A 21350-nucleotide genomic window follows, 5' to 3' on the forward strand; every position below is an offset into this window, starting at 1 on the left:
TGGAAGCCTGAAGGCAGCACAGAGGGGGTGACCTCCCAAGGGCCCGCAGGTTAAGGGGAGTCACTGAAGTTGGGCAGCTGCCTTGACCCCGAATGGCTGAGGGGGGTGCACGTGGCCAGGGCCACAAGGGGATGCCTGGCCATCGAAGTAAATGAAAAGTTCCCAGTTCCTAGAAAAGCTGAGGCCATCAGCTCCTAGGAACCACATACATACCTCACTTCATCAAACAGGCTGTTCATCTCACCAATTAGGCGCTGGTTCTCTTGTTCAAACTGTGAGGAGACAAACACACTAAGGGTGACGTCATACTCAAAAGCAACACGGTCAAAGGCAAGAGTCTAGCAAGGCGTCTGTTCGGAAATCTTCGATCTGCCCTCCGAGGGTGGCCACCGAGTCCCTCCTTCTGGCGTGGAAGGATGCGGCATCAGTGTGAAAACATCCCTGTGCCCAGACTTCTCCCTGCCTGTGAGCCGACGGGACGCCTGGGAAGGTGCGGGCGGGGCGGGGCGGGTCGCCTGCCGTCCTTCCCACTGCTCTGTCTCCCTCTGGCACTGTCTTAAGTGGGGCGCTGAGCTCCAGCGGCTCAGCTGAGGGCAGGGCAGTCTCATTTCAGAGCCACGCCTTGGCCAGTCCACCGTGACAGGAACACAGGCCCAGCAGCCCGAAGCGCTGTGTTCCTGGGCTCAGGCTGGCGATCGGGCTTCAGGACTCAGTCTGGGTGAGGGCGCCACCCTGACACCCGGGAGCCCACTGGAGCCGCGTAAACTCGGAGCAGACAGCTGCTGCCCCCACCGTTCCTGCCAACTTGACACCAGCCCCACAAGAGGATGGCATGTCTGAGGGTTCGCCGTGCCGCGGGGCCAGATCTCCTCCTCACTGCGGGACCCGCAACCCCGCCTTCGGACGCCCACTCCACTGCCTGAGCGTGTACTCAGCCCCGGGCGGGGGCCCACGTCCCACAGCCCCAGCTCGAACGCCACCTTCTCCGTGACCTATCCCGGCCCCCGAGCTGGAACTTCTTTCTCCAGTTTCTAACCTTGGCCTAGCACCTTGTGAAACCTCGTGAAGATCTCTCAGGACATTAGCCATTTTCAGCCCGGTAATAAGCTGTGCATGTCCCAAACTCCCCCTTGACTAGGAGCTGCCTGAGGGTGGGAACGCGTCAAACCCAAGTCCGAGAAGGCCTCACGCGTGTTCTTTCCTTCACATCTACTAAAGCGGCAGTCCCGTCCACAGCTGTTTTCGGAGGCGCGGTCTGCGCCAGGCGCTGTGTGGGGGGACGGGTGGAGGTGAGCTCTGGGCCTCCCAGGCTCTGCGATCCAACCGAGGCTCCAGCCAGACTTGCTCAGTAAAACAACAATGGAGGGAAAACAACGGTTAGGGAAGTCACAGCAGACACCGTGCTGAGCAGGTCACGTGCAGGGACTCACGTTCTCCCTGCCCAGTCGCCCCCTGACTTCACAGGGAGGGCATGTGCTGTGCTCACTCTCTGCTCCGTCTGCCCCCCTCCCCTCCCAGCACCCCCCCCCCCCCCAGCCCTCCACGCGGGCACCCTCCCGTCCTGTCTGCCAGTTCACCCGCACCCTTGCTGCATCCATTCCCTCCCTGGTGCCTGTGCTCTGCCCTCATCACCTCTCACTCTCCTCCAATCTTCCCCCCACCCCTCCATCAGAGTGATGTAAGATGCCAGTCACGTCACACCGCACCAGGCCGGCCCTGTCCGTGGCCCTGTAGACCAGCGCTGAGGTGCAGCCTTCTCCTGCAGCCCACTGCCTCACCCCCGCGCAGACTAGCTGAGAGCTGATGGAGGCCGCCGCGCACCAACCCCCCACCCCGCGGCGGGGCTCCGACTGTTTCCTCGAAACCCAGCCGAGGCACCTTCCTAGTGACCAGACGCACCAAGGCAGGTTTAATCACCTTCTACCATCTCCTGTCCTTTATAATATAAAACTCCCCTGCACTTGATCCATCGCTACACTTCTTGCCCCTGTTGGGGGGCCGTCTTCCCGCCTGGGGTGGGGCTTTCTCCTCTGGCCCCAGCACAATGCAGGGCCTACCACACTGCAGGGCACCGGTTGTCAGTCCCCCTGCTTGTCAAATCACAAAGGGGCCTCCACTGCACCCCAGACCTACTGGGTCAGAAAATGGGTGGGCCGGCACAGTTTCCAGAAGGGCCGGCGGGGGGCGCTCTGCTGGGCCGCCTCAAGCACGGGCAGGATGCTGACACGGTACCAGGACGGCCCTTCTAATTATGAAATCAGGCTATTTAAGGGAATAAAAACTTCACTCTTGAGTTTGAAACTATCAGCCCTGTTAGCTGTCAACTCAACAGTTACTTCAGAGCCCAGTAATTTAAGGAAAAAAACAATTACTTCAGCATGTAGGTGCTCATTTACTTTCACTAATTCTCCCAGGTATTACTCAGGGTTTTTCTCGGGAGGCTGGGATAGGGGGCATTTTCTTATTTTTTTAATGACAAAATACGGCCCTGTCCTTTTAAATCCTCAGACCTTTTATGCTTTCTAAACTACTCCTAAGCAAGACTAGGGGTTTGAGGTGGTTTATTGTGGGAATGTCCCCCGGAACAAAGCCCTCTCTGTCCCCTCCCCAGCTCTGGGCATGAGGCACCCACCCCCCCCTCTCGGGGTTCTGGGGAGCTGTTACTTCTGAAGGACTCCTGTCAGCAGCAGGATCAGATTCTGGCTCTGATTTCCTTTCAACCTATGGGTTCTTAATGCCACCTGAGAAGTACCCATTGGGGGGGGGGGAGCAAAGGGGGGCGGAGCAAAAGAAACAAATGCCTCGAGGGATCAAGCGGTGACAGGGCTGAGGGGAGAGTTTGGCGTGCCCAGGACCTTTACGGAAAGCGGCCCCCATTTGGGGGCGGGGGTTACAATGGAGCTGTGTCTTCAAAAACACCACCTGTTTTTCCCATAGCCAGGTGCGAGGGACCCACTTAATGGGGTGTGGCAGGGCTCAGGCAGATCAGGTAATGGCCAGGCCGCTGACAACATTCACCTGTGCCACATTTCAGGGTGGTTTCCGATGCTGTCTTGATGGCCGACCTGTACACCTCACTCCTCCTCTGCAGAGGAAGGCAGGGAGAGGCAGGTGCCGGCCGGCAGGGGCAGTTGGTGGACACGCCCGGGACTTCAGCGAGCCAGCCCCTGTGGCCTCCCTCAATGGGAACTCCTGGGGTGACTGACCCCTGGACCAGTCACTGGCTTCTGTCCGGCCTGTCACGTGACAGGGCCTCTTTGTGAACAGACGTGGTGATTCTTATCCTTTCCTGCCTGATGCCGAGGGTGGGGAGGGATGATGATGGCTCCTTTACCTTCAAAGCTATATGCCCTTGGGCAGGTAACTTTTCTGTGCCTCTGTCTTTGTCACTAAAATGGGACGGAGACAGTACTTACTAGAGAAAGACGCGCTAATAGTGCATGTAAAGTTGCGTACAGAGTGCGTGGCACATACAAAGCCCCCACTAAATGTTAACTATTATTAATCTCCTGGGACTGAGATTCCAGATACGCAAAATGAGTCATGAAATATTCTGAAGGCCCCTTCCACCTCTCTGGTTTCAAATTTTAGAGGGCACTGTGACTTGAGCGGGATCTGGGGCACTCACACAGCATTCACTGGGGCTCGCTGGCAGCTGGCTGGCGTGGCATCCGTCCCCCAGAGGGACAGGGACCTCACAAGGTGCAGTAGCCAAGGAGGCCTGGTCTCCACAGTCAGCACCAAGGACAGGGGTGGGGAACCCCGCCGCCGCACCCCCCCGCCCGGGGAAGACCGGCCTGCCTGTCACAGGGCCCCCGGTTCTGTGAGGCACTGGAAAGCGGGACACGAGGCCTGCAGGACAAGGAAGGTGGACAAGGAAGGTGGACAAGCAGGGCCCGAGAGGCATGACAGCAGCCAGCCTGTCTGTGTGGGCCTCCTGCCGTGGCTCCTTCCACTCCATACTGTTTGGTCTCCCACCAAAATGCAGTGCTTTCGCTCAACACAGACGGATGTCTGGAGCAAGTTCCCCTGACCGCTCAAGCATGGCGGCAGGCACCACATTTAAAGGCCTAGGACCTGGGAGCTCGCTGTAAAATGGGGCCAGCGACAGTCCCTACCACACGGGGTGGCGACATTAATAAACACTCAAGCGGTCAGGGCCGTACTTGGCATGTGTTGTGTGTTACATGCGTGTTAGGCAGTATTAACTGCCTCATTCCATTTAGAAGTCAGATTTCCAAACAGAGGGCCCCAAAAGGGCTTATTATCTCCTTTAAGGGATACAAATCCACACTGTGAATACACTGTTACAGAAATCCTTTTCTAATCTAATCCTCTTTACTATAGTTTTAAAAAGAAAATCACTCCTACAAAAGGCCTTTGGGTACAAGATGAAGCCACAAGAAGTTGTTTGCATTGCAAAGAGGCAAGAGCAGCTAACTGGACCAAAGACTAGGAACCCACAGGGGCTGGGACCCACAGGGGCTCGGCCTAGAGAGCAGTCTGCCCCCACCACCATGGCCCAGGACCTCTCCGGTTCTTCAGATGCGCCTCATCTATGCCAAACGCCTGCGTTCACATGGCTCTGTGACCCTCACCTCCATCCCCACCGCTACCCCTGCGAACCTGAAACCTCCCCAGGGTGTGGACCTCAGCCCTCGGCTGCGTGGTGCCCAGATTCTACCAACAGTTCTTGCCAGGAGCTGAGTTTGGGCCCAGATCACGAGCCCTGCCAGCCACCCACCTGGTGCTTCCAGCGGCCTACCACAGAGGACGAGGGCTAGGGACACCTTTCATGCAGATTTAGGAACAGAAGTCATGCGCATGGCTTTAAAAATTATCCTAAGGGATACATCAATAAATGCAGGTGGTTTCACTTGAGGCGAGTAAACTGAATACAGGCTTACAAAGGAGGTATTTTCTCTATGTAACATCAGAAAACAATCTGGTCCCACTCAGCCTGACCGCAAAACATCTGCTTATGGTAACTCAAACGTTAATATACCTGCATCAGGAGTTATAAATGGAAATTCAGTGTGCAAATCACATAACACTCAGCAACCATTTTGGGACACGTAACAACTGCTCCTGTGGGTGAAATAATGAATTAAATTGATATTATAGGGCTTAATTCATTATTTTACCCTGAGGAAAAATTCCAAAACAGTGATTATGAATTATGACCACAATTTGCTACAACACTTTCCAATTTAAAACCAATAGTGTCGTATTTATTTCTCTTCATTTTCAGGCTTGAGCCTATTAAGTAAGATTTGGGTTAGTCAGCCCGTAAGATGTGGTACTTGGCTATTGTTCCCAATTACAAGAGAAGTTAAGTGAACACTTAAGAGCTTGCCATGGAAGTTCTGAACGTTACAGCCTTCTGCCCACCCACTGGCAGTAAAACAACACAAATGAGGGAACTCTTGCCGGTTCTGACTGCTTTAGTCACTGAGACTGGGACCCTGAAATAACCCGCATCACTGGGAATGGTCAGTAACATGTTTTTAGACCGCCACTCAGGACAGGACACAGAAGAGGGAACATGGGGCGTCAACAGTCATTATGCACAGAAAAGCTTTATGACGTGAACCTTTCTTCTTCACCTGCATTAGCTCCAACCACATCCCGGACATGTGCAGTGAACGCAGGTGTGCACAGGGACAGAGCCAGCGTCCCAGCGTGGGGGCCACCGCCGGCCGAGCAGACATTACTATGTGCCCCACACTCCACGAGGCACCCTCTATCCGCTACTGCATTCCCGACCATTCCATGGGGTGCTGATTCTTGCCATACTGAAGTGCAGGAAGGCTAGTTTTCTTGCCCCAAACTACACAGACAGGAAGTGATACAGAGGATTGGTAAGCAACTCTGCCAGGTCCCTGAGCCCACGCTCATTCATCATCTCTCAGTGGGACGGAGCATCAGTGGACGAGGCGCCCCTGCCACGCGCCTTCGTCTGGTCCACCCCACCACGTGCCCGGAGGCTTCCAAAGGTCGCGCATCAGCAAGGTTAACAAACTGCCTATGCTCACCACGACCAACAGGAGAAAGGCAAACTTCTCTGGCAAACAGCTGACTTATTCTAGCTACTTCCTTTATGAAGTATACTCTGCTTACGTACAAATGCATTCAAGAAGCAGAGTTACACATATTTTTTTCTCTAGCGAAGAGATGTGGTCCTGTTACATTATTTGAGGGAAATATTAAGCCATTATTTCCATTAAGAAAATTATTTTGTACAAACTGAAGAAAAAAAGGTGAGATTTTAAGAAACTTGCCATCATTTGGCTATAAGAAGGGGGTGTGACCTAACTGTCCTTTACTTTGACTTGTTGGCTTCTCTGCCTCCACCTGCCTCCCAGTGGAGAGTCCCCAGGGGGCGTCCTCGGCCTCTCCCCTCTCTCCCCAGCACGCACAGTTTCGGACATCAGCAGTAGGATGCCTCCCACATTCACGTCTCCAGCCTGAGCATCCAGGCCACTGCCCACCAGACACTTGCCCTGGATGTCCCAGAGGCGCCTCGAACACCCACGGGTCTCAAATGGAATTCAGCATCCCTGCCCCACCCAGCCGCCTCTCCCTTCTGACTGCCTGCATTGTCTTCCCAAGTCAGAAAGCTCCAGGCTCCTTCTCCTCCCAGCCCAGCCCAGCTCAGTCCCCTGCACCTCTCCTTTCTGCCTCCACTGCCATGCCCTGGCCAGCCCCTCATCACCTCCTGACTAACTAGGATCCCCACTGCAGCCTTTCCCCGGCCACCCTCCACTCTCGAGGCCTCTGGCTCCCACATCTGAGTCTGGGGAGCAGTGAGCACCTACTCAAGGTCAGAGGGTGCACTCTGGAACCCGGGAGAATCTGGAGAATGGCAGGGGCCTGGTGAGCCGTTTGAAGTTGTTTTAGTCCGTTAAGACAGCTATTTTTGTCTGTAATGAACAAAGATAGCCCTGCTGATTATTCCAGACAAAGTACCACAGGTTCTGAGGGGACACCCCAAGGAAGTCCCAGGAAAGTCACGGCTAAGAGTACCATCACTGCAATCAGTTTTGTGCTTCGGAGCCCGGACAGGAAACCACTCAACCTGGGGGGGGGGGGGGAGGGGGGGGGGATAAATGTGAAACTGTGCTGTGTATAAAATACACATCGAGCTGCCACTGCCCCCTGCATGACCTTTCACGCTGCTGTGAGTGTGGCACGCACACCACCGTCCTCTCTGCACACGCGCAGCTGTGACCCAGGAGCCCGAGCTCTGCCCAGTCCCATCCATCCTGTTCAAGGGAGAGCCTGCCTGTGTCTCCTCACCGCCTGCCACACCGAAGGGGAAAGGCTGAGGGAGCCTGTGAGCACCTGCCGTGTGCCTGGCACCGCGATGCAAGAACCTCCCGGTCAGCTCACTCAGTCACTAGTGCAACGGTGAGGGGGCCACAAGTGGGTCAGGCCTGGGGTGGCCAGGTGGCTCAGTCGGTGAAGCATCCGACTTCAGCTCAGGTCATGATCTCGCGGTCCATGAGTTCAAGCCCCGCACTGGGCTCTGTGCTGAGAGTTCAGAGCCTGGAGCCTGCTTCGGATTCTGTCTCCCCCTCTTTCTATGCCCCTCCCCACTTGCGCTCTCTCGAAAATAAATAATAATATAAAAACGAAAAAAACAACAACAAACAACAGCAACCACACCAAGTGGGTCAGGCTTGGAGAAGAAACAGGAAGTCTGGAGAGCAAGAAGGTTCTGAGCCAGTTCTCTGCCCTCGGCAGCCAGCGTTCAAGGGAACAGGCACGCGCACCTGGCCACCCTCGAGGGGCCCTGCCTGCAGACTTGTGCATGTGACATCTCTCAGTGGGCCCGGCGTGGCTCGCTCCTCTGCCAGCCTATCCGTGTCAGTTTTCCCCGAGGCTCCTACACAGGCTACACTCCCTTACGCTCCCAGATCCCACCGGGGACTCCCGTGAACTATGACACAGGGGAAAAGTGCAGGGCTCAGGGCACAGGATGCGGCTTGCCTGTTCTACTGGCTCAGTGACCGTGGAGGGCTTTCGAGGTTTTGTGCCTTATTCTTTTTCATGTGTACACAGGGATAATTCCTACTTCACTGGACTGTTATAAAGATCAAGTAAGACAACATGCATACCGGCTTGGCATTTAGGGAGCATTCATAAGTGTACATAATAATAGTAATAACTTAAAGCTTGCATATCTCAGAGTTCTTACTGGTAATCCTGCCTGTAGTTTATACTCATCAAAGGCACTCACCCACTCAAAAACCACTCTAGGCTCTGGGAATACGGCAACGAAAGCGGAAAAGTTCCTGCTCTCGTGGCACTTGTGTTCTAGGGGAGGGATGAGGGAATAAAGTGGGGTACGGGGACAGAGTGGCCGGGGGCTGCCGCAGACTGGGTGGCCGGGAAGGCCTCTCTGAGGACGTACCACCTGGGACGTGCAAGACACGAAGACAGCAGTGAAGAGGAAGAGGCTGGCAACACGAGTGCCTCAGTCGGAGAGGCTCGAGGCTGGGACACGCCCGGACCCTGTTCTGACGTGACAGGGCTTCGGCTCAGAGCTCTACTTCTCTTCTTCCACAGGCGACTTGGGTTAGAAATGTGTGAACCGATCAGTCATAAGCTCTACCGCTTATTAACAACCGGGGGACCTTGGGCCAGACACTCTACTGATTCTGCCAAAGTTGAAAGGAGACGGTAATGCCCCACCACCTCTGAACACGATCGTGAACAGGACCAGGGAGAAAACGAGCCCTGGAAAAGTTCTGTCCACTGTCAACCACGGTGTGAAGTGAGTTGCTGTCATTTGTCAGGGACAGCCACTGAAAGCACGCCGCGTGGGAACCAGCTTCCCCGCTCTTCAGGCCGAGGACAGCCTTCCGCCAGGGCAGCGCTAGGAAACGTCTGCTCCCAACCACAGACGGCGTATTCCCTTGGGCTCCGTCACGCCAACGTCCAGACGCACTGTGGGCAGACACTGCTCTCAAGGAGCTGGCGGGGGCTCCTGCCAAACCTGTCAGTTTCCTTTTGAAACTCACCCAGAGCGGACAACCTACAATTGGCAACTGGACCTTAGCAGTCAAGGTGTGACTACATTTTTCAGGCATTACTTCTGCTCTCTCCGCGTTAGCATAGCGTCGGCAGTTCAAACAATTAAAAAGCAGCACAGCGGTAATTATAAAAGACCCATTTAGTCTGGAGGACTATTTTACTGCAGCTGAAAAGGAATCTAATATTAGTACAATCATTCCAAGGCAATTTCTTCCTTAATTATGCTACGGCAAATTTAAAACTTATGAAAAGCATATGAAGACCTAGGAAATCAGGTGGAAAAGTTGTATCCACAATATGTGTTTATAATTTTGAAAACTCGCTATAACAATCAGGGCAAAGGCGTTTAGGATGACCTCCTACTTGGCGAAACAGTCTTACCAACACTAGTTAACAACACCCGACTGGGCAGAGAGCAGCCTTACCATCTGTATTTCTTCTGGGGATAATTCGTCTTCACCTTTGCCGTCTCCCCACGTGCCCAATTCGGGTTGGGATTCAGCCGGAATCTTTTCTGTTAAAGAAAAAAAAAAAAAAAAGAAGAAGAAGAGGAAGAAGAAAAGAAAGAAAAGAGAAACAGAAGGCAAAATACTTCCTTTTAGACGGTGCTGATGCTGGCTTGGGATGCAGGCACACTGCAAGCATGAGCTCTTACAGCTTGTCCACACTCGGTCATCTGCTGGCTCATACTCAGGCGCTGTACCATGACCCTTCTACACTGTTTAAGCTTGTGCGTGCATTATGTGCATTATGTGCATGTGCGTGTGCCCACGCGTGTGGGCAGAAGGCGCCCCCTGCACAGTCTCAGTGCCACAGTGACTTCAGCAATGGCTGCAAACCAAAGGGCCAGTCTTCAAGTGTGTTTTACCACAAAACACAAGCTCACGCATGCCCTCCCTCTACTGTTTAAACACTGCAATATAAGGGTATTTTCACTAAAAAAACCCGCCGGGACAGGGGTGCCTGGGTGACTCAGTCGGTTAAGCCTCCTACTTTGGCTCAGGTCACGATCTCGGGGTCTGTGAGTTTGAGCCCCTCGTCGGGCTCTGTGCTGACAGCTCAGAGCCTGGAGCCTGCTTCAGATTCTGTGTCTCCCTCTCTCTGACCCTCCCCCCGTTCATGCTCTGTCTCTCTCTGTCTCAAAAATAAATAAACGTTAAAAAATTACAAAAAAAAAAAAAAACGCCAAGCCAGGACCTACCACTCCCTAATCCTATTCCTCCCCCAGAAGGAACCACTGTTAGCATTTGGTGTGGCCTCACAGACCTTACCCAGTGTGTTCGCATACAAACACCTATGTAATTCTCTGCACCACCACCCCCACTTCAATCCAGTGTGTGTACACAGTGGCTTATAAAACTTGCCGTGTAGGACTTCACTGTATTTGGGAGATTATCCCGAATCCGTCACATAGATCTGCCTCATTCTCTTGAAATGCTGCAGGATATTCCACTGCAAGGATACATGGTTCTTCATGTCCCGTCACCCCATGGATAACCCTTCGCTCATCTGGATCTCTCCGTGGTACAATCGCTCCGTGTGCCAGTCCGTACTTGGAGGCTCCGGGTGTACCCCGGGACGGATGCCCGCGCATCAACTGTTGTTGACTGGACCTTTTAGAGAACTTTTTAACTGCAATCACAAATGCGTGATGGATGCTTGATGAAGTGCACCAATGGCTCGGGCTCCTAGGAAGGGCTGCACCAGCACGTTAGAGAGGCCCGCGAGGTCAAAAGGAGTGTGCAGTGGGAACAGGGCAGTGGACGGAAGTGACCCATCCTTGATGGGAGACTGTAATGGGGTCTTTTTTTTTTTAAGTTAATTTACTTATTTTATGAGAGAGCTAGCAGAGGAGGGGCAAAGAGAGGGAGAGAGAGAATCCCAAGCAGGCTCCATCCACGCTGTCCATGCAGAGCCCGACATGGGGCTCGATCTCATGAACCGTGACATCACGACCTGAGCAGCAACCAAGAGCTGAATGCTGAACTGACTGAGCCACCCAGGCACCCTGTGGGGTCTCTCTTTCTAAAGATGACTGTGTCTGGTGTGTCAGCGGTGCCTCTAGGCTCGTGAGCAGGGCGCTGGGTACGGCTTCTTTTTCTTTCCTCCCTCAACCTCAGTAACTTTCCCATAGTTGGTCTCGGCCCCGTGAGATGGGCGAAAGTCCAGAGTGTTGGTTTTGAGACTATGATACGAGAAAAGAATGTATGATAGCACCAATTTAGGTATCATTATTCCAGATACATCATCACAAAAAGCCTCCATGTATCCAGAACATTGTGCACGTTTAAAAAAAAAAAAAAAATGGCTGTTTTTGCCAGAACTGTATTTATAAAGTTTATATATGATGTATATATACTAAATATACATGTAAATATAATAAACGTGGAGAATTTATACATAAAACGTAGGCTGAAAGCACCTTCAGAAACTGGCGGGTGTTTTTCTGAGAGGCCATCTTCAGGCAGGAACCTCTGCACATTTCACTCACCCCACCCCCACCCCAAGGGCCCTGTGTTTCCTGCTTGACCTCGTTATGGGAGCCGAGTCAAGCTTCTCCTCTGATGTTGCTTCCGGAGAAGAACACCAAGATGAGAAGCGTCCATTCACATCAGGAGCTCTGAGCTGGGACACAGAAGTTGCTAAGAGGACACGCGCTCTACAACATGCTCACGTGGACAGCCACCGGGGGCCACCCTGACCTGCTGTCATAAAAACTGGCCTGAAGCACGGTGCTCTTCACGCCGTCCTCGATGCAGACCTCCAGTGGCCCAGCCCCAAGACTCACGTGCAAGCTCTCGGCCCAACAGGCCCTCGCACGGCCCAGCCTCAGTCCCCACAGAACCCTCCCCTTTGCACGCGCTGCACTAACCGCGTCCCACACGGCTCCACGCTTTCTGGCCTTGTAGTATTTCACATGCCGTTCCCTCTGCCTAGGATAAAGCTTCCATTTTCGGTCCAGACTCATTTCTCAGGACACTGCCTCCTGAAGTCCCCTCTGAGTGGACCCTGTTCTTCCCACCTGTGCCCTCTCTCAGGACACGCGTCACTTTCTCAGGGGCTGGAAGCTGGTCACTCCCGTCAATCAATTGTGAGTTCCCTGAAGGCAGGAACCAGAGCTCATTTGAGAAGTGCAGGCAGTATTCACAAATAGCCACACCCATCTTAGCACCAGGGGAAACCGACGTGAGCAAACAAATTACAAACGGGTATGTCAAAGTCTCATCCTGGCACAGTAAGAATATGGAAGAGGCCTGAACCTCAGACGTGGACGGAAGGTCTGCCTGACCAGAGGTCCCCGATATGCCAGACTAAATAAAAAGTCACAAAGCTAGTGGCTTTTTAAAAGTCGGGAGTGTGGCAAGCAAGAAGGCACCCTCTGCCTAGAACTACACCGCCTAGTCCTACACTAAAGTATTATTGAGAATACAGCTCATGTTTCAGAGGAGAAATGAAACACCGAAAAGATGAGACAAAAAGATTCCCTGTAGCCCGAACCTAAAAAGCCCTTCTTCTACCCGTAGATCCACTTAGTATGACGTCCATGGGCAGATGTGTGGGCCCTAAGTGGGGGACAGTTGGGGGAACAAGAATGACCCCCCCCCCCCCAGCATCAAGGTCGGGATGGAGATGAAATGTCACGGGCCTCCAGACAACAGGGCCGCACAGAGGTGGGCACGGCTTGTCCCCTTCCCCACGGGCTCTCGGGGTGGGGTGGGGGGGACGCAAGCCTGGGGCTCCACGTGACCCCTCCCCATGACTCCCAAGCGTCTCCAGGCCTGAGGCTCTCCCCGAGTTCTAGGCTCACTCCCACAACGGGCTGTTTCCACCTGAAAATCCACCAGCCAGCTCAGACCTAGCATGCGTAGACGAGAATCCTGGTGTCGCCCTCTCCCCCAGCCTCCCACCCCCACCCCCCGCTCTTCCCAGTCTTGCTGTCAGGCTCCTCTTCCTCCCTCTCTCCTCCCGGCAGTCCCCCCACCCTGCTGCTCAAGCCCCCAGCCTTGGTGCTCTGTCCCTCACATGTCCCACCCCACCTACTCACTCGTCTGCAGCTGCAAACTATGGCTGGAATTGGAGCATTCCTCCCGCCCACCACCTCGTCTCCACCACTGCCCTGACCTGCACCTGTCACCCAGCGCCCACATCGCAATCTGTCCGGACAGGCCCACAGCTGCCACCTCTTCCTCACTCCGTCCCACTCCATGCAGCAGAGAGGCTTGGACTGCATGCCGGACCTGCCATCCTCAGCCTGAACACGTCCAGACACAGAATCAGAGGGAAACCTTCACTGCGGCCCGGACGGCCTGTCCACGCGGCTTCTGCCTCCATCTTGTCTCCTCCTGTGCCTCCCCACCGTGCGTGTGTGCGTGTGCTTCCATGTGCCGGGCCCCCTTTCCCCCTCGACCCTTCCACTGGCTGGATCCTCTGCCTGGAGAGCTTCCACCTGAACGAAGGCTCTGATTTCGCCACATCCTTGTCCACGCTCGTTATCACAGGCATACCTTGGACTTCACCTTGGACTCGGACTTCACTTTCGTGCACTGCGCTGGTTTTCCAAATGCAAGGTGCGCGGCAACCCCGCGTCAAGCCAGTGTGCTGGCACCATTTTTCCAACAGCGTTTGTTTACTTCGTGTCTCTGTGTCGCATTTTGGTAATTCTCACAGTATCTCAAACCGTTTCATGATTGCTGCACCTGTTAGGGTGATCTGTGATCAGTGACTATGACTCACTGAAAGCTCACGTGACAGCATTTTTTTTAGCAGTATTTTTTTATTATTTTTTATTTTTTTAGCAGTATTTTTTGATGAAGGTATGCACACCGTCCTTTTACGCGTATGCTGCTGCACACATAACAGACCCCATAAAGCGTACGCATGACTTTCATACGCACTGGGAAGCCAACAGTTTCCTCTGACTCCCTTCCGTGTGGTGGTCTGGAACCGAATCCACGGCGACTCTGAGGTGTGCCTGTCTCTGCGTAGTTGTCCTGGTGGGTGTGAGATGGCATCTCGTTGTGGTTTTGATGTCCATTTCCCTGAGGACCAACGATGTGCATCTTTTCATGTGCACTGGCCACCTGTATGTCTTCCTTGGAGAAATTTCTGTTCAGATCCTCTGCCCGCTTTTGATTTATCGTCTTGTTGTTGGGTCTAAAGCATCCTTTGTGCATTCTGGACGCAGACCCTTTATCGGGTGTGGGATCCACACACACCTGCTCCCACTCTATGGGCGATCTTTTCACTTTCTAGCTTCACTGCCCGTCGAAGCAGCAGAAAAGGGTTTCACTTTGACGAGAGCCCATTTGTTCGGCTTTTCCTGTTGCCACCTGTGCTTTGGGTGCCCTGTCCTCAGTAATCCTTGGTCAGATCTGAGGTCGGGAAGATTCGGCCCAAAGAGCTTTTAGGTCCCAGATCCGTTTAGGTTTTTGGTCTGTTTTGAGTTAACTTTTGTATAAGGTGAGGTTAAGTGTGGAGCCGCCCTTGTGCGTGTGGTTGTCCCCTCCTCCCGGCACCACCTGAGGGGACTGCTCCCACCCCAGTGAGGCGTCCTGGCCCGCCTGTCGGAAATCGGCTGGCCGCACATACACGGTTTTAGTTCTGGGCTCTCAGTTCAATCCCGCTGCTCTGTACACCTATCCTATACGCACCCTGTGTTACGGCTGCTCTGTTGTGAGTTCTGAAGTTGGGAAGTGTGAGTCCTCTTACGTGTTCTTTTTCAAGGCCGTTCTGGCTATCTTGAGTTCCTCGTACATCCCTCATGGATTTCAGAATCGACCTGTTAATTTCCACAGAGAAGCCAGCTGGCACTCTGATGAAGAATGCACTAAAACTGTAGATCAGTTTGGGGTATATTGACACGACCTTGGGAAGTTTTTCCATTTATTTGGGTCACCTTTAATTTCTTTCAACAATGTTTTATAATTTTCAAAGTAGAAGTTTTACACTGTGGTTGAATTTACTCCCTAAGTACTTTATTCCTTTTGATGCTATAAGGGAATTGTTGCCTCTTAAATTTCATTTTCAGATTGTTCACGGAGAATATATAAAAATTAAACTGAGTTTTGTGTATTGATTTTGTATCCTGCAACCTGGGCAAACCAATTTACTACTTTATTTTGGTAGATGCCTTGAAATTTTCTGTATACAACATCAGGTAGTTGGTGAATAGAAAAAACTTCCTTCCTAATCTACATTTTAATTTCATTTGGTATCTGAGCCAACCTAATTGCCACCCAGTGCTAAATCTGAAGAAGGATACGGCCCAGTCCTTGGTGTTGAGCGATGGATCCACACGCTAATGTAAGATGTGCGGTTTGGTAAGCTAGCTCACATAATGCTCACAACAAACCACGGCTACACCGTACCACAAGAAAGTGCAGACTCAGAGTTTAAATAAATTGTCCAGGTCATAGCCCAGGACAGAGGCCAGGCTGTGAAACCAGCCTAGTCTGTAAGCCCTTCCATGACACCATGCTGCAGCCATGTTTTTTTTTCTTCCCCTGCAAACAGGAACTAGATAAAGGTGGGCTACAGTATGGTAATAGCTTTCTTTTGGCAAAAAACAATACGAAGTATTTAGAAATCTGTTATATATGCAGGGATTTATACATACAGTACATTGTGTACATTTTTAATAAGAGCCAGTTCAGATATTACTATTCCTTGGGATTCCATGTAACCAAGGAAGAGAGGCCTGCATAACAAGCATCACCAAATGACCTTGAAGGAAAGGGTGGCCTGTGGAGTTGAGGGGACAGTGAGGCTGAGCCAGCAGAAGCAGGCAAGTGCCAGGCTGAAGGGGAAAAGGCAGGAGAGGACTGGCCGTAGGGCAGCTCAGAAAGACCTCCTAGGACCAAGACGGGAGTGGGGGAGTGTCTCAACACACAAAGAGAGCAGTAAGCAAAGGCAGCACCAATGACAACCTCACACCCTCCCCCCTGTACCCCCGAAAGGTAGATATCATCACTCCCATTTTAAAGATGGGGGAACTGGTGGGGCGCCTGGGTGGCTCAGTCGGTTAGGGGTCCTACTTTAGTTCGGGTCATGATCTCACAGTTCGTGGGTTTGAGCCCCGCGTCGGGCTCTGTGCTGAAAGCTCGGAGCCTGGAACCTGCTCCGGATTCTGTGTCTCCCTCTCTCTCTGCCCCTCCCCCACTCACGCCCTGTCTCTCTGTCTCTCAAAAAAAAATTATTTTTTAAATGGGGGAGCTGGTGCTCAGCAGTGCCAGTAGGTGTTGGAGCTGGGATCACGATGCCCCAGAAGAGACAGTCTTCAAACCATTCTGGGTCCTAAGCAGGGGTCAGAAGCTAAACTGGAGAGTTTTCCCATTTTAATATATGGTGGGCGAATAACTCGTGATAACTTGTGATTATAAAACAACAAATGCTGACTTTACAATAACAACATAAACTGTGAGGGAGTGTTCTTTTACTCTGACCCTTTACTTTCTATTGCCCAGAGGCATTAGTTCCTTTTACACGCGGAAACACTTCCACAGCAACTAAAGGCAATCAGCCTTCCAAATCACCTCCCTCCCTCCCCGTCTTCCTCCGCTTTCCTCAACGAAGACTTACGGACTTCCTCGGTGTCAGGCACTGTTCTGGGTGCCAGCGTGAGAACAGTGAACAAAACACAGACATTCCTGTCCTCGTGGGAGCTACGTTTTAGTAGGAGAGACAGGTCCTGAAGAATATAAATGACTGCAACAAACAGAAGGCTAGCGGTACGTGCCGGGGAGAAGGATAAAGCAGGGAAGACGGGAGGTGCTGGGAGGCCTCGGTCCTTCATCTTCCCTTTACCCATCCTCCTTCTGGGGGGACCCCAGCCTGTCTCAGGGGATCGGTGCTGCCTACAGACCTGTCCCCTGACCTCTAGACTCAAAAACCCAACTCCCGACCAACCTCTCTGCCAAGCATCTCAAAGTCACTGAGCTCCTGATCAAACCCATCTCCGCATCTCAGGGAAGGACAGCAAACCTGTCCCTCGTCAAAACCGCCACAGCCTTCCTCCACCCCTCCTGCCTCTCACGTCTACGTACAGGAAGCGATTTCTGTGGCTCTACTTTCAGAACGAACCCAGAACTCCACCACGTCCCCCCACTCCCCTGCCACCATGTGTGTGTGCTCACCAATACCTTGTTCCGGGTGACTGCGGCAGGCTCTTAACATCACTATTTCTCTTCAACAGAGCAACCACAGGGGCCCTGCTCAAACTGGGTTTGACAGTGCTCTGTGCAAACCTCCCCACAGCTTCCCACCTCCTTCAGAGTCAAACCCACAGTCCCCAGGGCACTTGGGTGGCCCTGGCAGTTGAGTGTCCGATGTCAGCTCAGGTCGTGATCTCACGGTTTGTGAGTTCGAGCCCCACGTCAGGCTCTGTGCTGACAGCCCAGAGCCTGGAGACTGCTTTGGATTTCATTTCTCCCTCCCTCTCTGCGCCTCCCCTGCTCACGCTGTCTCTCAAAAATAAACAAACATTAAAAAAAAATTTAAGAAAAAAAACGTAACACAGTCCTCGACTCCGTGACTTTGGTGCCTGGGTATTTCCCGGCTGGGTGGCCCCCTGCCCTCTCCCTTGCTCTCCAGCCTCCAGGCTGCTCCCCCACCATGAGGCAGGCCCCCGTCTCGGGGCCTCTGCACTTCCAATGTCCTCTGCCTGTGACACTCTCCCCCCAGGAGACACGGGGCTCGCTCCTCACTGCCCTTGGGTCTTTACTGAAATATCAAGGTCTCTGACCTCTCTGACAGGCCCAATCTCTCCTGTCACCCGGCTCCGCGAGGGCAGACTGGCTGCGTCTCTTCACGTGAGATCTACCCTCAGCTGGGCCCCAAGAATCTGCACTGGTTTCTCCCCACTCTCGTCAGCCCCAACAATACTTCTTGCATGAATGAATGATTAAACGAGTATGCTGTGTCTGGTTTGAGTAAATGCAAACACGGTATCCCTGTGTATTGTCTTAGGAAGGGCAGGCCCCGTGAGTTCACGCGTGATGTTCTCCCTCGTTAGGGACCAGTGGACACGGAGGTGTGCAAAGCCTCTGGCCCACGGGGTCAAGGCAACCACCAGAGAGGACGGGCTCGGGCTCTACAAAGAGTGACTCAGGTGCTGCCCCTTCCTTGGTTTCTCGGTTTCCTCACACATACATGACGACAGCACCACCTCAAAGACCCAAGGAGACTCGACCTGTTGATGCCCCAGCAGGAACCCAGCACAGTGAAGGGGCTGGCAAGACACCAGTCTCCCTGCCCCCCGACACGGTTCCCAACCACGGAAAGGGCCTCTGGCATCTTTCAGGAGCTCATTCCTACGCTGCATTCTGAATCCCCTCTCTTGTAAAAAGCAGGGAATAAATCAGATGGGGAGGCATATAAATCCTGGGTCCACCATTTATGAGCTTTTCAGTTTCCCAGCCTCTCGGAGCCTTTCAGAAGGCTCATCTGAGAAACAGGCTCATGAAACGCATTCCAGAGGCCTGCTCTAAGGGTGGTGGTGATGTCCGTAAAGATTCAGGGCAGTGCCTGGCATCTGGGAGACGTGCGGTAAATGAGAGCCACTGTGACAATACGGAAGAGGGGACTTCCTCTCGGCCCCTGGATCACCAGCATCCCGGGATTCACGCAAAGCAAAATTCCACGGCCGCCACATCTGAGATACAGCAAACCAGGCACACGCTGTCCACACACGGCGGCCAGGCAGGGTCAACGCTAACAGTATGCCGAGATCACGGGGACGGCGCAGCACGTCGGTGCCTGGGCCCCTGAGACTGGCGTGCACTATTCCTCGGGCAGAGAGCTCTTCTTTTCTTCCTGGTTCTCAGTCTCCAGTCCCCACCCTCGTGGTGCACCACAACTCAGGCCCCTTCCCTGGACCCCGCCAGCTCCCAGGTGACTGCAGCAGCCCCCTGTGCCAGCCCGATAGTCACTAGCTCCAACCGGGACAGAAAAGAGCTGGCCCTTCTGTGTTTCCCTAGCTTTATGCAAATACAAACACCACAAGCTGTCTAGGACTGTGTTCCTTCTTTGTCTGCTTTGTATTTGTGCCAACATGTCATAAGGAAGATTCTGACGCATACCTGGATATTCTTCAGTGACAGATTTTTCTTCAGAGTCTTGCGAATGATCCCGTGAAACTTTCTCAGAAGACACGGATGCCCTGGTCTTTGTCCTTGGTTCCGGTTCCAGCTTAGATCTAAATAAATAATTAGCAATCACATAAGTTGCTTCTACAAGTACAAGATTCTGTCCTGACAACACACGCAGTCACACGTGACCCCCACACACTTGTTCTGTGCTCTCCGCCAGAGAGCAGAGTTGCTAACCAGCAGCCATCCCAACGCACCCCCCCGCGGGACACTCACTACAAGGTGCCAGCGTCACTGCCTGCACGTGGTCGGGGTGGGGGTGGGGGGCGAGTGCAGTCAGCTGCGTGGCAAAAGCTGACTGTTCAATCCAGGAGCTGTTCCCACCAATGCAAAAGTGTGGCTAAATACATACACATGCACACACGGGCACACACGTTATGTAGTGTATGTAAGGAATATCTTAGACGAGTTAACTGTAAAAGCACAAGTCTTTAAAATATCCACCGGATGGAAGCGACTGGTCTCAGGAGCCATGGCCTCTGCACGTGGCAGCCGCCCCAGGTCTCCTCCTGTGGCCGCACGGCCTCACCTGGGGGCCAGGCTTCATCGCACTCACCCAGAGAGGCCTTCTCCGACCCTGTGGTCTCAGACAGGCTCCCCCACGTCCCCCTGTGCCACAGCCCTTGTCTTCACAGCGGCCACCGGTCTGGAATGGCCCAGTTCACTTGTTTACTGCCTACCCCACTCCCCAGGGGTGTGTGCTCTCGGAGCAGGGGTCTGGGCCGTAAGCCGTGGTTGCTTCACAGCCCAAGGTCCCAGATGAGTACCCGGGATTCAGTGTTTAAGAAATACAGCTTGTGGGCGCCTGAGTGGCTTAGGTGGTTGAGCATCCAACTTTGGCCCAGGTCATGACCTTGTGGTTCGTTGGTTTGAGCCCCACATCAGGCTCACTGCTGTCAGCATGCAGCCTGCTTCGGATCCTCCGTCCCCCTCTCTTCTGCCCCTTCCTCAATTGCACACCCTCGCTCAAAAATAAACATTAAAAAAAAAAAAAAAAAGGAAATACAGGTTGCCTGAATGGATACCTTACAACATCAGTAATTAGCTAGTAAGGGAAAAAACTTGATTATGAAACAAGCCTTGTAATAGCTTCACTGGAATCCACACAGCACTACGGCAATGACAGGCAGACTGCCAGAATGATCTATGAGGAGTTCTGTATGACCAGCCAGAAAGCATATAAATAAAAAGAACAATGTAAATACGTGTAAGGATGATCTTGCCAATGCCAGCTAACATTTACTAAGGGCTTATTATGTACGGGGCATTTTTCTAAGTATGCTGTGTGGACACACTTACTGAATGCCATACGTCCCTATGAGGTAGGTAATGGTATTAATGACCTTTTTACAGAAGAGGAAACCGAGGTATATGGAAGTTAGGAAACTCTCCCAGGTCACACGGTCAGTAAATGGCTGGGCCGGAACGTGACCTCAGGGAACCTGCCTCCAAGGCCACGCTCCTAACAAGTCCATCAAGAGGATCCTACCCATCAGGACCCATGAGAAGGACTTGTGGTCAAGCGAATTGAGGAAGCTGGGTGGCTATTTTACTGGATGGGTATTTTACTCTACACATTTTCAGCCTTTAATATCCTAATATACATTGTGAATTTCCCAAAAGGACGTCTCTTCCAAAAAACCTGGCTGCAGAGACCATTTTCATGGAGTTTTGGGAAAAGACAAGGGTTCTGAGAAAAGCTGTTTAGGAACTGCTCCGCTACAACATTCATAAAAGAATTCTCAAAAATAACAGTAGTATCAACCGTCCTAAACATCCAGCTACTACGGCTGGGAAACAAATCACCCTAAAGCTCAGTGCCTTGAAACAGCAATCATCGGTACCGTCCATCAGCTTGCCTGGGGCCACAAATGTGGGAGTGGCTCGGCGGGGCGGTTCCGAGTCCCGGTCCTTCACGGGGTGCAGCCCGACGGCAGCTGGGTCCGCGTCACCCAAAGGCTTGCCAGAGGCTGGCGGGTTCATCGGGACGAGGCTCCCTCACAAGGCTCCCCTACAGGTGGGTGCCGGCCCGGAGCCGCGTCTCCCTGTCAGGGGCCACGTTGTCTCCCCAGCGCAAGGAGCGTCTGAGCCAATGGCAGAAGCAGCAGTGCCTTTTATAACAGCCGCAGGAGTCACACCGTCATTGCTGTCCTACACCACGGCCCA

General features: G+C 52.9%; 1 protein-coding gene across 5 annotated transcripts in view; it reads right to left on the reverse strand.

Moving 5' to 3' along the window:
• STX18 (syntaxin 18) overlaps positions 1-21350 on the reverse strand; it is a 122660-nt gene that overhangs the window by 4169 nt on the left and 97141 nt on the right. For all 5 annotated transcript variants that reach the window (XM_047857678.1, XM_047857680.1, XM_047857679.1 and 2 more), the window contains 3 exons: positions 19116-19231; positions 9465-9553; positions 214-272 (listed from right to left, as the gene is read on the reverse strand). In XM_047857678.1, the coding sequence (XP_047713634.1) occupies positions 214-272; positions 9465-9553; positions 19116-19231 (264 nt within the window). The remainder of the gene's footprint in view (positions 1-213; positions 273-9464; positions 9554-19115; positions 19232-21350) is intronic.

This window comes from Prionailurus viverrinus, chromosome B1 (assembly GCF_022837055.1).
Source record: "Prionailurus viverrinus isolate Anna chromosome B1, UM_Priviv_1.0, whole genome shotgun sequence".
NCBI classification, from domain to species: Eukaryota; Metazoa; Chordata; class Mammalia; order Carnivora; family Felidae; genus Prionailurus; species Prionailurus viverrinus.